We start from the raw sequence: 18879 nt of genomic DNA on the forward strand, positions 1-18879 counted from the left end.
CTAATTACACAACCGATTCTTAGATATGAGGCACATTAAAGTTGTATTTGTTTCTCATTCATGTATATTCATAGACTGGCATTTAAACAGAATAAATCTACCAAAAACCCGTAACCATCAGACATTTCAAGGCTTCGAATACTTTCGTCATGCGAAGAAGTCATCCACTAGCCTTGCCTTGTGGAAGGTTGGTAGTTATAAGCTTGATATGCACCCGAGCCCAATAAAAGGACTACAGGTGTTTTTATTTTCAGCTTTGCGCATTAAAGTTCCTGACCAAACGAAAAACTGGCAATATCTGCACCTTCATATAAAAGGGTTGTTTGTTTACTCTTTTTGTAATTTAGTGTGTTAAAATATCCATGTTTAGAACTGAAAGTAATTGTGATTTAAGCTTTTTTTCCTTTTAAAAATACGAATCATCTTTAGTTAGTTTTGGTCTATCATCTTGACTCACGTTGTAACCTTGCGTGTACAACACACACTCACAATGTCGTTTTATAAATAAACTGGCTTCATAGTAAAGTCAGTTGTTTGCCATACTTCAGAATGCGTGATGATTGTTACCATTTTTAAAACTTACTAGATGTTAATGTGATGAAATTGCATTTTAAATTTGAGAATATGATTTTCTCTCCTTTCACAAGTATTTTCTACCAGCTGACCTAGAACCGAGATATTGAAGACAAAAACTGTTTCAAATCTTTTAAATACTGGCGCCAAGCAAATTTTATAGAAAAATATCGTCAAAAATGCTTTAAAGTATTCAAAAATGTTATTAAACAAAAGACTGCAACTTTGAATGTAATTCATGCGATAAATTACACGTTCTTTTATTTGGCAGTTTAATATTACATATAGCCGTTTCTTCACAATTAAAGTAAAATAGCAATATTCCTCTAAAATAAAGAAAATAAAACAACCAAAATAAATCCTTTTCAGTGTCACAACACCAGGATCTTTATTCTAACCCATTTTATTCTAACCGTTGCTAAAACCGAGACATCTATCGACATCAACTGATACTTAACTCGTCATCCAACCATTCCGCGTGTTACCTTGTACAGCCTATGTCCTGGTCAGAAATGGTTGGGTTACTAAAGAGAACTTCAATTTAGTAATCTTAATTATGTATGCTGACTAGTGACATTGTATAATTTACGTTCGAGTAAGACACAATTTGTCGACATTTGCATAATATAGGTCTGTTGAGAGCACTACATTTAGTGCAAAGCCGAGTGTGAAGATTTGGAGTTTCTGTTTCCATCGTAATAATACATGTATAGTGGTGTTGGTGGTTTTGCTTTTGTTTATGAGAGTTCGGTTAGTTTTGGATATCTGCTGGAGGCAAAAGGAGTTGTAGTATAAAGTAGATTTAGCATGTATATGTAACACGGATGTCTTCTGAGTTTCTTCTAAAGAGAGTATTGTGAGCTACCAGCATCAGAAACCAAAGATGAGAGAAAATCAGGCGTTTAGTTTGCATGCATTTTATAGAGCAAAGCGAGTTCGTGTTAGTATCTTCTGTCTGTTAGTGGTTTCCCGTTGATTCCCTTTGTAGATTGTGCAGTGAGTCCAGCTTCGTTGCTCCAGCGGTAGTACATGCACATTTACTTTATATTTCATCTAGTTGGCCAAATCTTTACTGAGCACAGCTGCTCTAATCAAGGTTAGTATACTCTAAAACTGTCGGATAAAGATGCATTAATACCTTATAGGGATTTACGGCTGAAAGGCTGAACATTCGCAGGGGTTGATGTTGCTGACTGTTACATTTTCTGGTTCAGATGTCGATGGATTAAAGGTCACTAACAGCTTATCGTCCAAGAAGGAGATTGTCTGAAAGCGATACGGCTGTATTTAGTTGTTCTGCTATTATCTGCTATTATATAAAGGCTAGTGCCATCTGCAAAGATTTATTCAAGGTCGTATTTCGTCTACTCTGTTAATAAAAAAGATTATGAAGAGAAAGATTAAAAATGACCCTTGGAGAAAGAGCCCATGTTGACTACACACTTGGATGTAAATGTATTGACGTCTGTCTGAAAGATAACTCCGATGATAGAATACCGTTGCCAAAGGCTTTACATATGTCAAAGAAGACGACACGGACTTCAAGCCCGACGTCAACAGCTTTAAAAAAATGTGTCATAAATGAGTACCAGTTGATTAACGGTAAAGTCACCTGGATTAAATCCAAACTGGGCTGGTGTTAGAAAGTTTAAATTGATTTTATGCTTCATTCTAACAAATTTTCATCGCTTTCCCACAGCACTGTATTTACAGTACAATTAAATTGTTTATTAGCAATTAGGAGTGACCTGTCGCTTTTATTTTTAGATTTGGATTTTCCAGACTGTTCCATTTATTAAATAAGGGTTTGAAAGATATTTTACTTATCTAAAACTATAAATATATTTCAAATACCGAACAGATTCACATTGCATTGATAGTTTATTTGGTAGAGTTGAGGAATCTTGCTAGTGATTTAACTTTTGCGATTAAGAGGCTGTGGGTTCGAAACCCATACAAGGCGACTTTTTTTATGACTGAATTTGTTTTATTCTATTTTTCATGTTTTTTTTATTTCATTTTATTTCATCATTTCAATTTCGTTTTTAATTTCATTCAAACAATTTCAATACATTCAATACATTTCAAACACACGCGCCACATGGAGCATCCTCACACTCGCTGGCGGCGTCGGTTTCCTCCTAATAAGTGTCATCAGCTAGTTGAATGACTAAATCGTCAAGAGCTATGTCAACCATGTTGAATAATTCACAATCATAAAGATATTTGAAAAACCTGTGTTATATGCGAAAATAGCAAAATGATACAAGTAATGCAATTCAAATACATCTTTAACATTATTATCATTTTAAATGTATGTTACCAAAATATAAAATGAAACAAAAAAAAAATGTAATATATATATATATATATATATATATATATATATATATATATATATATATATATATATATATATATATTGATCTCCGTTGGAATTCGAACTCACAAAAGTTAGATTCTAGAGGCGTCACGCTTACCACTGCACCACGGCGTCTAATTGTCGAAGAGGCAGTCATTTAAATATTTTTTATAAAAATAAGTTATATAAAGGTAGGGTACCCCTTTACTGAAGTGGTTTATTCCAGTAACCTTTCAAATCTATTAATAAAAGCGACAGGTCACTCCTAAATGCTAGTATATTTGGTTAAAAGTCAAAGGTTAAACTTTGTTTTTACGTAAAATTAAGATTAGGGAGTTAAAAGTGTCCTAAAACCATCATAATCAATTCTTCTTACACTAAACTGTTGCAGTACGCTGGTTTTGTACTGTTGAAACTGGAGATAACTTTATCTGAAATAAAACTGCACCAAACTGGCCTGTTTCCCTTTGACCAGTTGGGTGTCACGGGTATCACGGGAAATCGTACTGTTTCACATAAAACGTTAATGAAATACTCGCATACATAAATTTGTAAAGGTAAGAATTTTAACACAATGAACTTTTATTCCTAATGAATGTTTTTAGTGGATCTAATTTTTGGTTGCGGGTTTATCCCGCTACCAAAGTTACAAGTGCATTTCTGACAATCATATAGCATCTTTATTTGATTCCGAATCATATCCAAAGGATGTTCATGTGCTACACAAAATAGTCCCATTCATGAACAATGCGATGAATTATCAATGATCAAGCAGTTCTTTTTCAACCTGTATCCATTCACACTGACCATTTAGATTATACAAGATCTATCAATGATAAGGTATTACAGCCATTAGTTACATCACTGACTTCCAGCTGGCAATTTAGATAAGTTCATGTAAGGTCAGGCAGAGTTAATCTTAGATATGAGGCACATTTGTATTTGTTTTCCATACATGTATATTTATAGATTAGCATTTAAACAGAAAATAAATCTATCAAAACCCGCAACCACCAGACATCTCAAAGCTTTGATTTATGTATATATACATCATCCACTTTGTCCACTATCTTCTATCTAGATACTGTCAGTGAGGATGTTAATACTAAAGTCTGTATAATCTCGATGACGCACTGCACTGCATATATACTTATTACATACTCGTTTCTTTACACTGGTATACTTGAAACCTGAAGTCTGTGAAAGCTGTATCTGTAAGTGCCGAATATACTATTTTAACTATAGATCATCTGCTGCTGTTATCAGTTAAACATAAAACAATAATATCGTTCTCCCTAAAAATGAAAAAAAAATGTTTAAAGGGATTAGCCTACAAATAGTTTCTCTTAAAAATCCATAAAATGTGAGCACTCTGAATGTAACTAGTGATACAAACCAAACTTATTGACATAAGATTTTTGCAAGATATTCTTATAGATAACAAAAAATTATGTGCAGAAGGTAGTAAACCGTTGCAACGCTTTTGAAATAATGCAGAAAATTTATTTTCTAACATTACCAATATCTAACTTTTATTTCTATCCACTTTATCACTTTTCCAGTGTCATATTCTATGCCAAAATTGGTGGAAACGAACATGTTGAAAAATTTCACCCAAGGTTTAAAAAAATTACATTGCAATTTATTTGTTGATTTTGTAACATGAAACTTCTCCATTATTTTCGGGTGCACCAGATTTTCCAGCTGTTGCTTTTGGCTGAACACCACTAAATCCAGCTGTTCTTTATTTCATATAAAATTCCCTCACTTCATAACGGTTTTTCGACATTTTCTAGCATATCAGATTTTCAGAGACTTATATTCCCATAAAGAACTAGATCGCTACTTTAGAAAAACAAAAAGAAAATGGGGTGTTAACTTTTATATAAGAAAACTACAGTTCGTTAAATACAACCCGCTGAATTTACTACTTTTCGCTTCTTTCAATTTCTCTTTTCGTGACATTAAATTCTTACGCCGCCATTTTATATCTAGCATGCAATAGGAACATGCTGATTTCAAAAGAATGCAAAGTGATACATACTGAAACGCGGTAGGGTAAAAGTAAGCACGTTGCTGCCGAGAAAATGCACTAGGAAAGGAAAAAAGATTAGTACTATTTATATTTGGACTACTTGTGACTAGACCTGCGGAGGCTTACATTCTATTTGGTAGTGATCAGCCTATAAGAGAAAATTTTTGTTTGATTTTTCCATGAATTCGCATTCATTTTCAAGGTACACCTATTTTACAATGATTCTGCTTAGTTTTGGTGCAAAATATTGAGAAAATGTAGAGAAATGACAATTCATTACAGGTCACCCCCATCCCTAAAAATATGCAAAATTTAGGCCTGTGCAGGCAATATTTCAATTTATTTTACCTTATTCGTGGAATTTACATTTAACATCCATTTAATCGTTACGATGTTTGTCATTTTCATTCAGAAACATGCTAATTTCAATATTATTCAGGCAACTGAAGTGCTAAAATCGAGAATAGACATTTACTAGGTCTTAAAACGAACCAAAATAGTGCCACCTGGTCGAAAATTTGATCTTAATTCCAAAAACACAAGAAATTTAAGCGTTTATAGCCATTTGTTACCGTTTTACATCATATAGAATAGACTAATGGCATTTCCATTCATTTTCGAGGGGTTTCAGAAAATACCATGTATTGCCCCTTATAGGCTGAACACCACTAAATCCAGCTGTTCTTTATTTCATATAAAATTCCCTCACTTCATAACGGTTTTTCGACATTTTCTAGCATATCAGATTTTCAGAGACTTATATTCCCATAAAGAACTAGATCGCTACTTTAGAAAAACAAAAAGAAAATGGGGTGTTAACTTTTATATAAGAAAACTACAGTTCGTTAAATACAACCCGCTGAATTTACTACTTTTCGCTTCTTTCAATTTCTCTTTTCGTGACATTAAATTCTTACGCCGCCATTTTTATCTAGCATGCAATAGGAACATGCTGATTTCAAAAGAATGCAAAGTGATACATACTGAAACGCGGTAGGGTAAAAGTAAGCACGTTGCTGCCGAGAAAATGCACTAGGAAAGGAAAAAAGATTAGTACTATTTATATTTGGACTACTTGTGACTAGACCTGCGGAGGCTTACATTCTATTTGGTAGTGATCAGCCTATAAGAGAAAATTTTTGTTTGATTTTTCCATGAATTCGCATTCATTTTCAAGGTACACCTATTTTACAATGATTCTGCTTAGTTTTGGTGCAAAATATTGAGAAAATGTAGAGAAATGACAATTCATTACAGGTCACCCCCATCCCTAAAAATATGCAAAATTTAGGCCTGTGCAGGCAATATTTCAATTTATTTTACCTTATTCGTGGAATTTACATTTAACATCCATTTAATCGTTACGATGTTTGTCATTTTCATTCAGAAACATGCTAATTTCAATATTATTTAGGCAACTGAAGTGCTAAAATCGAGAATAGACATTTACTAGGTCTTAAAACGAACCAAAATAGTGCCACCTGGTCGAAAATTTGATCTTAATTCCAAAAACACAAGAAATTTAAGCGTTTATAGCCATTTGTTACCGTTTTACATCATATAGAATAGATTAATGGCATTTCCATTCATTTTCGAGGGGTTTCAGAAAATACCATGTATTGCCCCTTATAGGCTGAACACCACTAAATCCAGCTGTTCTTTATTTCATATAAAATTCCCTCACTTCATAACGGTTTTTCGACATTTTCTAGCATATCAGATTTTCAGAGACTTATATTCCCATAAAGAACTAGATCGCTACTTTAGAAAAACAAAAAGAAAATGGGGTGTTAACTTTTATATAAGAAAACTACAGTTCGTTAAATACAACCCGCTGAATTTACTACTTTTCGCTTCTTTCAATTTCTCTTTTCGTGACATTAAATTCTTACGCCGCCATTTTTATCTAGCATGCAATAGGAACATGCTGATTTCAAAAGAATGCAAAGTGATACATACTGAAACGCGGTAGGGTAAAAGTAAGCACGTTGCTGCCGAGAAAATGCACTAGGAAAGGAAAAAAGATTAGTACTATTTATATTTGGACTACTTGTGACTAGACCTGCGGAGGCTTACATTCTATTTGGTAGTGATCAGCCTATAAGAGAAAATTTTTGTTTGATTTTTCCATGAATTCGCATTCATTTTCAAGGTACACCTATTTTACAATGATTCTGCTTAGTTTTGGTGCAAAATATTGAGAAAATGTAGAGAAATGACAATTCATTACAGGTCACCCCCATCCCTAAAAATATGCAAAATTTAGGCCTGTGCAGGCAATATTTCAATTTATTTTACCTTATTCGTGGAATTTACATTTAACATCCATTTAATCGTTACGATGTTTGTCATTTTCATTCAGAAACATGCTAATTTCAATATTATTTAGGCAACTGAAGTGCTAAAATCGAGAATAGACATTTACTAGGTCTTAAAACGAACCAAAATAGTGCCACCTGGTCGAAAATTTGATCTTAATTCCAAAAACACAAGAAATTTAAGCGTTTTTAGCCATTTGTTACCGTTTTACATCATATAGAATAGATTAATGGCATTTCCATTCATTTTCGAGGGGTTTCAGAAAATACCATGTATTGCCCCTTATAGGCTGAACACCACTAAATCCAGCTGTTCTTTATTTCATATAAAATTCCCTCACTTCATAACGGTTTTTCGACATTTTCTAGCATATCAGATTTTCAGAGACTTATATTCCCATAAAGAACTAGATCGCTACTTTAGAAAAACAAAAAAAATGGGGTGTTAACTTTTATATAAGAAAACTACAGTTCGTTAAATACAACCCGCTGAATTTACTACTTTTCGCTTCTTTCAATTTCTCTTTTCGTGACATTAAATTCTTACGCCGCCATTTTTATCTAGCATGCAATAGGAACATGCTGATTTCAAAAGAATGCAAAGTGATACATACTGAAACGCGGTAGGGTAAAAGTAAGCACGTTGCTGCCGAGAAAATGCACTAGGAAAGGAAAAAAGATTAGTACTATTTATATTTGGACTACTTGTGACTAGACCTGCGGAGGCTTACATTCTATTTGGTAGTGATCAGCCTTTTGTAACAAGAGAAAATAAATACATCACAGCGCAATGCAAGTGAAAAAACATTACAACAACAACTAACAGAGGTATTCAGACAAACAATGTAATTACTATCGACTATATTAGTTTAGGTGATAATTGTCTAAATCATATTGAATAATTGATACTTCTGTTAACGTTATCATTATATGTATAGGTTTTGTTAACTTGTTTCCATTAGGCAGATATTAAGCATGGACTTTCGGTTTCGGACAAAGCATGTCATTTGGTAAGAAATATTTATTTTTGCACGATTCATTATGTTTATATTTCGCTAAAGATATTTAAACGATTTGCCATTTCAAAAGGTTTGTATACAATCATAAGTTTAGATAAAAAATAATAGTTATTATTAACATGTATATTTTGTGTACTGTATTTCTGTCTATCCGATTACATATTGAACATGATATAGAAGTTAAGATATTTTTACCACATGTCATATACATTTTCCTTTATAAGTGTGTTAAAGTGTGATATACTAAATAAATGAAAATAAGAAATTGAAATACATGTGTTTAAGTCAACTACCAAAAAAGAGAGTAGTCTCTCCGAAGAATAACAGATCTGTTATTTTCTTTCAGCATTAGAACTAAATAAAATAAAAAGCTAAGGACATTTGGAAAAAAAGTATACACTTTCATAACCTTATAACTTTTGTTTTTACATGAAGTGGCCAATGGGTGATACTTGCTCTAATACTAGCGGTGATGATTCTCGTGCAAACTTCGTCAGATGTTGTAGAAAAACAAGGTAAGATAACTCACAACGTAATTAAAAGGAATGCAGTTCGCATAAAAGAGATAGATGGTACAGTAGATATGAAAAGATTTAACTTATACATTGTAGGTTACTTAACAAATTAAAGCCTTACTTAGTACAAGATCGGTAACTTTGAAAACTTAATATATGTATTAGTAAATAAAAGATGTATATTACTTAGTTAATATATATCAATGTTAGTAACTTTCGTAACCGTAACACTATCTTCAAATGTAACATACTCCTGTTTAGTACGTCTGTTAGAACAGTTCTATCATAAACATACTGATTGTAATTCTAATAAAACTATTATCAACAAGGATTTTGCTACGTTTTTATTTCACTGAATCCAAAATATTTTTAAGGTATATTTTTGCTCTGCTTGATATTTCTTCTTTAAGAAAGATGGTTAAGTTTAATTCTGTTAAAATTCAAGCTCAGTATAAGACACGCAATGGAAGCACATCAGGAAGTGGCAACAACATCAGAAAAATACGAATCCTTTGCCTCATTCTCACATCTCCTTCCGGTAAAAACAAAATGGACGCCATAAACGAGACATGGGCTAAACGGTGTCACAAGCACCTGTTTATTTACGGTAATTTTACTTACATTAAATATGACTACAAAAAATTTGCAATAGAAAGTACTTGAATAAAACTAACTATGCAGTATCTGTTTCTACTTTTTGCATTATTTTTCAATAGAATATCCACCATTGAGTTTAGCACACATATACAAGCATTTTGACAATTTTTTAATGGAAATATGAAGGAAAATGTCTTCTTTTTAAAGATTTGTTTTCTTAAATACACAAGTAAACGTTCTTTTTCAAGGTCAAACCGAGCGGTCAATGGAGGCGGAATCCATTTTATATGTTCCGGTTCTGGAAGGGCGGAAACATTTAACTGGGAAAGTCCGACATGCTCTAGAATTTGCTTACCGGACATACAAGGACAGTTTTGATTGGATATTGAAATGTGACGATGATACCTACATCATTATGGAAAACTTACGTTACCTTTTATCACAAGCCGATCCAAAAAATCCAGGATATCTTGGATTTCATATGAAGGTGAAAAAGTAAAACATTTTGTGTTGAAATCTTCAAAAGCTTCTGCCTGTTGATGGCAGATTATTTTCAATGCAATTTATATTTGAAGGTCTGAAATGTTGACGATTCTTCTAGTTTGTGAGAGACACGATACTTTAATTGTTTAGTCGAGGCCTATAACCAAGGTAGGTCTGAAGACTCTTTTCAAAAGGGTCAGTTGTAGAAGCGTTAAAACCATTTAAGTTATTTATAAATAAAAGGTATTACAGGAAACTGAGTCTTTAGACCTGGGCTTGCAAATAGTCAATTTACAGATTTATCTCAAAATCAGCCGGTCAGACGCTTGATATTTGAGACTTGTTTCAATACGCTGTTGTATACTCATTTTATCCTGGAAGCCCTCATTTAAAATTTTGCTCCGACTAAGGGACAGTTACAATTGCATATTGGAAGCAGGTGTACATTTGTAATAGCATGTTTTATTTGGGTAAAGATTCTGACTCGAGGAATTAGATAATTATAAACATATCTAATGATGATTTGTACCTGTTATAGACCGGACAGACCAAACGCACCGGATACATGAGCGGAGGAGCAGGTTACGTCATCAGTTCACAAGGTCTAGATCAGTTAATACACGGTGGGTTTGAAAATGGCGGTTGCAAACAAGATGGCGGTAATGAGGATGTTGAAATAGGCTTATGTTTAGCTGTAAGTAAAGTGATTAATTTTCTTTTGGCTTTTGCAAGCTTACTTAAATTCACATGCTTATGTCTGTTTTAAACGTAAGCTCCTTGATAATATTACGTCTGGTTTTAACCCGTGTGTTAATTTTGACCGAATACGCTCATACTTCATACAGTGTTCACAGTGTTTTTGAGGTATCACTCTAAAAGAAAATAAAGTAAAATTTTAAAAATAGATGAATCATCTGCGTACAGAACTTTGCTTATGTATCAACAGAAATCTGGCGTTCCTGTCTTAAACTCGTTGGATACAGATGGACGAGAATCATTCCATCCGGAATCTTTACAACGTCATTTATACCCTCCGCATCCAGTGTGGCTTCGTCAATATTCTTGGAACCAAGTCCCCAAATTTGTAAGTTATTCTATACAGATACAGGCAGTTGGCAAACACGATTTGTAAAACTGTGACAATATAGAGATAGAACCTAATTTTTTAAAGATAGAATAATCTCAATTTAAGTCTAGAAATTGATTTCTAAGTCCTTCCGATAACCGAAAATAATTTAACAAATGTGTTATTTTTGAAAGTTTTGTTGATATTAATAACTGAAGTTGTAGTGACCACAAAGGATGACAACACCTGCTTTAGGCAAGTACTTACGAGCAGAGATATTTATTACTTTACCTCCCTTGCAATTACACAACTGAGGGTTTCAGACACAATATCATATTTTTACAACAAAGACGATTATGTTATTTTCATATATGTTTGATTTACCATTGAAGGACTGCTTCACTGTTTTTATCAGCTTATTTATGGTAAAATATTAATTCTTACTTACTGTGCTGGTTTGTTATATGTCAGTATAGTTATTTTCAAGGGCAAGACCAAATTAGACATTGAAGGATTACCAGTGGATAAAAGTCAAATATTGTTTTCATGCGATAAAACAGTTATAGGACAGGGGCGTACCCTGATGATTTTGAACTGTACGCCAAATATGAGTAGCATAGCTACGAACCAAGCAGAGATGCTGCGAGTGTGGGGTAGGTGGGGGAAGGGGTCTCCATCTCCCGGCGGATTGGGTTTTTGGGGCCTCCCCTTGGAAATGTTGAAAAATTTTCGGCAAGAGATGCGTTCTCTTGCTATATTCCAGCGTTAATATAGTTTGTTTGTAACATTTGTACTGCATATTACAAAGATAATCATTTAAATTCATAGTTTATCACACCGCTCATGCTTACTGGCAGGGATCGTGACAGTGTCTAAAATTGAAACTGGCGCAGCCCCGGATATTTGGAGGAATATAACATTTTTTCGTATAGGGTCATATGTAACTTTACCCTTGAATAGGTGTATCGCTCTGGCACGATACTTGGCCGTAATAATATTCATTAATAATTTTATCTAAGATTTTAAAATGTCTAATATCTATTTCGCAGAGCTTTCATTGAATTACTTCGATACAACGATAAATAACAAAATGAATTATGCCAGACTTAGAATGTTCTGTGAATTGCTATGATCAAATCGCATATTCGAACCGTGTGCAAAGCTGTTATTATCATTATTTATTTATTTATTTATTTATTTTATATCCTCTGTAATGTTAAGATTACATAGGCAATACTCACACATTATGGATATACTAGTTTTTTGTTGTTATCGTTTTTGAAATCTTCGTCAATTTAATGCCTGACTTCTGCTTCCGCATTTTGACATATTTTTGATAAATATATCTATCCACACATTGCAAATATTTCAAGTTTTCTCACGCGAAACGTAACTTTTTTCTAGTTAACGTAAACAACATCTAATATTGGCAAACGCAAATTCAAACTGCGTAACTTGCTATATTCAGATTTGTGTATGGATTGATAGATTTTTGTGCAACCATTACAAATTTTCATTATCACGGCAAGAGTATTATATTTAGCGTAACTTTTTTCTTTCTCGAGACATCGACTGATCATTTTGTTCTCCTGCTGCTCTCTTGATTTACCAATAAAACACAATGTCATGTCATTTGAAACTTGAACAGCAAAGTGAGACGGGTGATCATTTTGTTCTCCTGCTGCTCTCTTGATTTACCAATAAAACACAATGTCATGTCATTTGAAACTTGAACAGCAGAGTGAGACGGGTGTCCTGTTTTTGTGCAAACAAATTTTCCGACATGCCCAAATTGAGTACATCGAGATTCAATGGACATGTATAGTGTAAAATTGGTATGTTTGTAGAAAACGAGCGCTCGGTCTTGCATGTACAACAGATTTGTTGGGTAAGGACCGACGCACCGACACAAATCTATGTCATATGGGAACTTTTATGATGGAGGAAGACCCCAGGTCCCCCTCCGTGCATTATTTCATAACGGGCGGCCACGTAGGTAGAACCACCGACCTTTCGTAAGCCAGCTAGATGGCTTCCTCACATGATATGCACAATAGAATCTCTTTTTTTTTGAAAGAGTATCACAATTTGGAATTTGTGGCAAAATGATTTCCCTGAAATGGTGCTTTAAATATAAAACATCCAGTTAGTATACATGTATATTAAATATAAATCATTGGCTAGACTTTTTGTACTAGTAATAAATATTTATACTGCGTTTAGCTATACATGCATTTTGTCTTATTTTAAACCTGTTGCATAGTACTGTTATTTGTATGTTAACATAAACTATATGTAGTAATTGTTCATATTTTCAAATGTAAAACTCTGATCTAGTATATCTTTGAGATATGGTCTGTAGCTTGTATCCGCTCGTATCTTTGTATGTTCGAAACCCGGCACGAGGTGTCTATTTTTGATAAGAGTAAGCCATCAAGCAGGATTTGTGAACAATTCAAGGCTTTTATCCAGGTACCAGTACATGGCTAAAGTTATGTCCGAAGGAGGCACCCGGGGTCTTCCTCCCAACATTAAACACTTTAAAAATCAGGATAGTTCTTTTGAGACACAAACACGAACTTGTAAATATTTGCAAGTTTACTTTAATTGACCATCTTATACTAAACGTTCTAAACTTTTCAGGGTTCACCTACATATTTTCCATGGCATTAATACACTTTCATTGTTCGAATGTTTCTACTTAAGTTTGCCACTTGAGCACATATCTATGCAAACTTTCTTCTACAGAAAACTTTAACCAAGGGATGCCCAATATACACGTGTAATCAAGATCACATGATATGTTTGTGAAAACCTTTACAAGTTCAATTAAATTTTAAAATACATGTATACGATATTTGAAATAATTAATATACTTTTGTAATATTATCGACACCAATTGTTATGTCCGTACTCGCTATTCGAGGTTTATTCACTTTTGCGCTATTGGTAACAATAATATTGATTCCAATTGATGATCATAATGCAAATATGATATACAGAAAAAACATGTTTCATCTGTAAAATTGCTTGTTTGTAAGCAGTATATGATTTAGAAAGAAGAAAAATATAAATAGATGTACCGTTCGAAGGTGTTGCCACTGGCCCTTCCTGGGCAGTGCCAAATGTGTTCCTTTATCCGTTCGTTTTGTCCTCGCTGTCAGTTTGTGTACTTGTGCGTGCGTGCGTGCGTGCGTGCGTGCGTGTGTCTATTTGTGGCAGGCCTATTTGATGATCTGTGTCTCTGGCTGTGTTTGCTGTGCTCTATGCTTCCAGGATTTTTAAAATTCACGATTATTAAAAAAAACACAAAACAGTCCATTATATCAAAAATGAATTTGATAATCTCATTAAGATGATACTGTTCAATTGAAGAACTTAAATAGCCACATAACCTCCTTAGGCTTTACATTTTATTGCGTTTTTAGCATTTTAAGCCTTTTTATTTTCACGGTGCCGAATTTGAATTGTACGCACAGGCGTATAGGCGAATGCCCAGGTACGCCCCTCTTAGGACAGACACTGTGCATTATCGCAAATATCATAGCATTGGATCAAAGACCTCGATTAATATCTTCGCAGGAAAACCCTTGATTGAACCCCACTAAATTCCATTATATTGACTATAATGCACTCGTATCGGTCATTCAACTATTATAAAGCCGATAATAAAATGATATATCACTTACTCTTTTATAGTGAAAATAATACAGTTTTGCTTTATCAAAATGTCACATTTATGAACATGTGCTGTAATGCCTGACAGGTAGTATGAGTAACGTGTAATCACATTGATTTGTATTCCCTCTGCCTAGACAATGCTGCCCTGTTCATCTCCACAACCGTCTTAAAACAAAGTTAGTTCATGGCTTCTTTTCAAATATCTACTACATTGTATTTCATTAAATTATTATAGCCAGATGTTTTACATCATGTATTATTTATTCTCTGATATTTATATCTATAACAGAATGTCATTTGTGACCAATCAGCAGTTAAAGCATCCGAACCTGTTACATCTCTATTTATTTGTTGCTAACCAAAACATACAATAAGTTGCTCCGATTCTAAGAATTCCGATAGTGGACGGGCTTTACTTCTTTAAACATGCTGAGAGGATTTGGTCAGCGGGAACTGATTCAGTTTCTATAGGCCTACATTGTAATGTTTCCGGTCATGGGCCTTCCTATAATCTAAACTTTTGATGTCAGCTATTCAGGATGACAGAACTATCCAATAAATGTACATGTACATTTTGACCGTCTTCTTGGGCTCATTTTTCTCTTTGAACTCGGTTACCCATAGTCAGACGTACAGTGATTTTTTTTATTTTTCATGAACATGCTCTGTTGATAAAGCATGCCTATTTCTCACACAAAATGCATCATTCCATATAATTTTAGCCAGTATCATGGATTAGATTTTTAATTTATGAAATAAAATAGTTTTCAAATACATCCGACATATTTTACACTAATGGGAGATCACTTTACATGGTAAATACAACCTATACCTTTTCAACCAGTTAGAAGCCTTGTGAGTTGCTTCCAGCTGACCATTTGCCTGATATTTGTATATAACTCTACACTGTGATGCCAATTGAAACGTTAACCGTTTCCAAATTTTGTTCAAACAACACGTATCACTTTGGCATAAACTGTGGCCAATCGTTTGCAATCCACTGATTTGAGCCACGTCAGTTATTGATCGGAAGTACTGCTATTTTGCCGCACAATAACAACAAATATTGAAATCTTTTGAACTAGAATAACAAATATGTATCTATTAAGAACATAAAAGTTGTCTTTCAAGGACGATAACTACATGATTTATTAACAAGTGTTTGAAAAGGTCGTCAATATCGGAGACATTTTGTTTCTCTTCCAGGGCTCAGAGTGCTGTAGCAAATATTCCATAAGTTTTCACCGTGTATCGCCAGAACAGCATTTTCTATTCGAACATCTATTATACAGAACGGAAGTGTATGGATTACAGGGAGATAACCAGGACATACATCCGGTGTTTGATCCTCACCTTGTGAAACCTGCCTATTAGACTCGCCTTGTCGCCACAGTACTTAATGTTCACAAATTTCTGGAATCGTGCAATATAAATTTTACATACACATGAGTTTAATTCAGATTGATTTAGATGTGTATTTATTGACTTTTAAATACACTTTATTTCTTGTGCGTCTATGGTTGTGCGCCCTGGTTGTATCTGAAAAGGAGGTCGTAAAGTATTTCGAAAAAACTGAACTAAGTTCTTTATTACTTGGCTGATGACAAATTTGAAACGTATTTTTGTGCCTATGCCAAGTGACATCCTCCGCTCTATCTCAGTAGCAGTATAAATTTAAAAATACAACAAACAGCGTATGTATAAATAAATGTTTAAATCTTAATTATCTTACTTCACTGATGAAATTTAATATGAAATGATTTTTTAATAGTAAGTATCCTGATGACTAGATATTATATAGGCCCTAATGTCCGTGACCATTTTTAGAATATTGCATGTATATCATTGATTTTAAAGATAAAAGGAATTCGTAGGACGTGTAGTGGGCTGATACATTTCACAGATTGGAGCCCGACCTTTACTCTCGTGTAGTGTCATACTGTTTCTTTGATTCTCGTACTTCTAGTGTCCGTGACTGACAGAAGCCTTTACCACAAACGGTACAAGTGAATGGCTTCGTCTTCGGATGGATGAACCTGTAAATAAACAAGAAGATTGTCCAGATACGCTTTTCGTGAAAAATACCCTTCTTGCATGACAAACTTGCGTAAATAAAGTGTCGGCTTTCTAACTCTTAGACCGTTGGTTCGAACTGCATGTGCTCGGCCATATCTCTTTATAAGGCATCAAGCAGCAATATTTAAGGACTGATGCCAGTCTAAAGTGGAATGTGCATACAACTGAAAATAGAAGGAAGAAAATAAGCCTTACCTGAACATTGTGGTCAAAATTCGTCAGGTTTTCTCGAGCTTTGGCGGTGAAATACGCTCGGCTGACGTAACAACGTGTGGTTAACCACAACAATCAATCAATATGTTTATGTCAGTTGGATTTTGAAAAAAAAAAACTACTTGTTAAACATTTTTGAAAAAATACACGGTTTTCTCGTAACACTCTTCGTAATGATCTTTTATTATTTTAATTGTTTATATTACTTACATTTTTTTTTCATATAAAGCGGCGTAACTCTTTCACTGCAATTGTCTTCTTGTAGCTGTTCAAACAAATTGATACAACACAACACGTAGGCTTATCAATAACACTGCACCCAACGGTTATTTATAAAAGTAAGTAACGTTTTCTTTTCTGCCGTTCAAAATTCTTAAACCAGTCTGCTTACACACGTCCATTCTAACATAGCTTGTTTTTAGTGCAAGTTAAATATCTATGTATATTCTGCGATGAACAACGACACAACATGACGCCCAGTTCATTACGTACATTTTTTGTAGTCGAGAATATTTTTAATCTAAATATTTCAATAAAAACATTCTAGGCTTTCGTTCAGTTTGTTAGGTGAACCACGATGGCGTTGCAATTGTATCAACATCCTTCTGCGTTGGAATCACTTGTTGTTTCAGGCTAAACATGAAAATACATTCACCCAGCCATATCTATCCGTCGTTTCTACTACGAATACTCCACAGACGCGGCATCAGCGAAATACTATTTTCGTCAAGAAATCGTCAACTGCTGTCATCGAGTAAACATATTACAACAATATCGTTCTTCAAGAGAGAGAGAGAGAGAGAGAGAGAGAGAGAGAGAGATTTTTAAGGGACAAGCCCACATGTTTTAAGCGAAAAATAGTTTCTCGAAATAAAAATATAAAAAGTGAGTACTCTGAAAGTGACTAGTGATATAAACCTATTGATATAAGATTTTTTGCTAGGTATTCTTATAAATAACAAGAAATTGTGTGCAGAACGTAGTAAACCGTTGCAACGCTTTTGAAATAATGCAGATAATTTATATTTTTCTTGCATTTTTACCAATATCTAACTTTTATTTCCACAACTTCACCCAAACTGTGGGCAAGTAGCTTTAAAAATCAGGATGTAATTTATTTGTGGTTTTGTAATATGAAGGGGAATTCATACAACGTAATTGCTCGCCTTTACTAGTTGATGGTGATGACTGTCTAAATCATATTGAATAATTAATACTTCTGTTAACGTCGTTATTACACGATAACGTGTTTCCATTTAGAAAATAACATAGGTCATATATTAAAGGTCCATTACTAAGGGAAAGTGAGTTGGCAATTTTTTCAATAGCCAGTGCATAGACTTCTGCAAGACACTAAATAATGAAGATTGGCAGGTCAAAATTTACAGAAGGTCTTTGGAACTCAAAGAAATGTTTCTACAAACCAACTTTCATTTTCCAATAAAATGAAATAGTTTCTGTGCTTTTTAAAAGAAATTAAAATGTTCACTTTCCTTAGTATTGGACCTTTAAGCATGGACTTTCGGTTACGAAAAAAGAATGTCATTTGGTAAGAAATTTGTGATTTTTTGCATGATTTATTCTAAGTAATGTTGATATTTCACTTATAAATGTAAGAATTTTCTTAAATTTATGATATTAAAATGATTTGTCATTTCAAAAGGGTTCTAAAAAATCATAAATTTAGATAAAAAAATGATTTAGTTAATGTAAACATATACATTTTGTGTATCGTACAGAAGTCTCATATATACATATATAGGCCTATAAGTAAAAATATTTGGTTATGTGTCTAGCACCTGTGGATGTAGGGGTCGCTTTTATGAGAAGTTTCACAGGTCATATGCATTTTTCTTTATAAACATATTGAAAAGTGTAGCACTGAATGAATAAGAATAAGAAATCGAAATACTTCTGTTCAAGTCAAATACAGAAAAGAGT

At 33.7% G+C, this 18879-nt stretch overlaps 1 protein-coding gene across 3 annotated transcripts; it reads left to right on the plus strand.

The window, feature by feature from the left end:
- Positions 1–6513: 6513 nt before the first annotated feature.
- On the plus strand, positions 6514–16489 carry LOC123540647 (glycoprotein-N-acetylgalactosamine 3-beta-galactosyltransferase 1-like). Of its 3 annotated transcripts, none has more exons than XM_053527157.1 (7): positions 6514–8133; positions 8743–8822; positions 9268–9429; positions 9668–9906; positions 10441–10596; positions 10849–10986; positions 15856–16489. In XM_053527157.1, the coding sequence occupies exons 2-7, from the start codon at positions 8780–8782 to the stop codon at positions 16021–16023; spliced, it is 906 nt and encodes a 301-aa protein (XP_053383132.1). In that variant the 5' UTR covers positions 6514–8133; positions 8743–8779; the 3' UTR covers positions 16024–16489. The 3 variants fall into 3 exon arrangements, with proteins under 3 accessions (XP_053383132.1, XP_053383131.1, XP_053383130.1); XM_053527156.1 differs by having other exon boundaries at positions 6514–8116; XM_053527155.1 differs by lacking the exon at positions 6514–8133 and adding an exon at positions 8149–8298.
- Positions 16490–18879: the final 2390 nt, after the last annotated feature.

Source organism: Mercenaria mercenaria, chromosome 16 (genome assembly GCF_021730395.1).
Source record: "Mercenaria mercenaria strain notata chromosome 16, MADL_Memer_1, whole genome shotgun sequence".
NCBI classification, from domain to species: domain Eukaryota; kingdom Metazoa; phylum Mollusca; class Bivalvia; order Venerida; family Veneridae; genus Mercenaria; species Mercenaria mercenaria.

Excerpts from the sequence above, each read along its gene's own strand:
- LOC123540647 (XM_053527155.1), top strand. The coding sequence starts at position 8,264 with ATGGACTTTCGGTTTCGGACAAAGCATGTCATTTG. Across the intron at positions 8,299-8,742 it reads CGGACAAAGCATGTCATTTG|TGGCCAATGGGTGATACTTG; the intron begins GTAAGAAATATT and ends TTTTACATGAAG. Across the intron at positions 9,430-9,667 it reads CAAGCACCTGTTTATTTACG|GTCAAACCGAGCGGTCAATG; the intron begins GTAATTTTACTT and ends TTCTTTTTCAAG.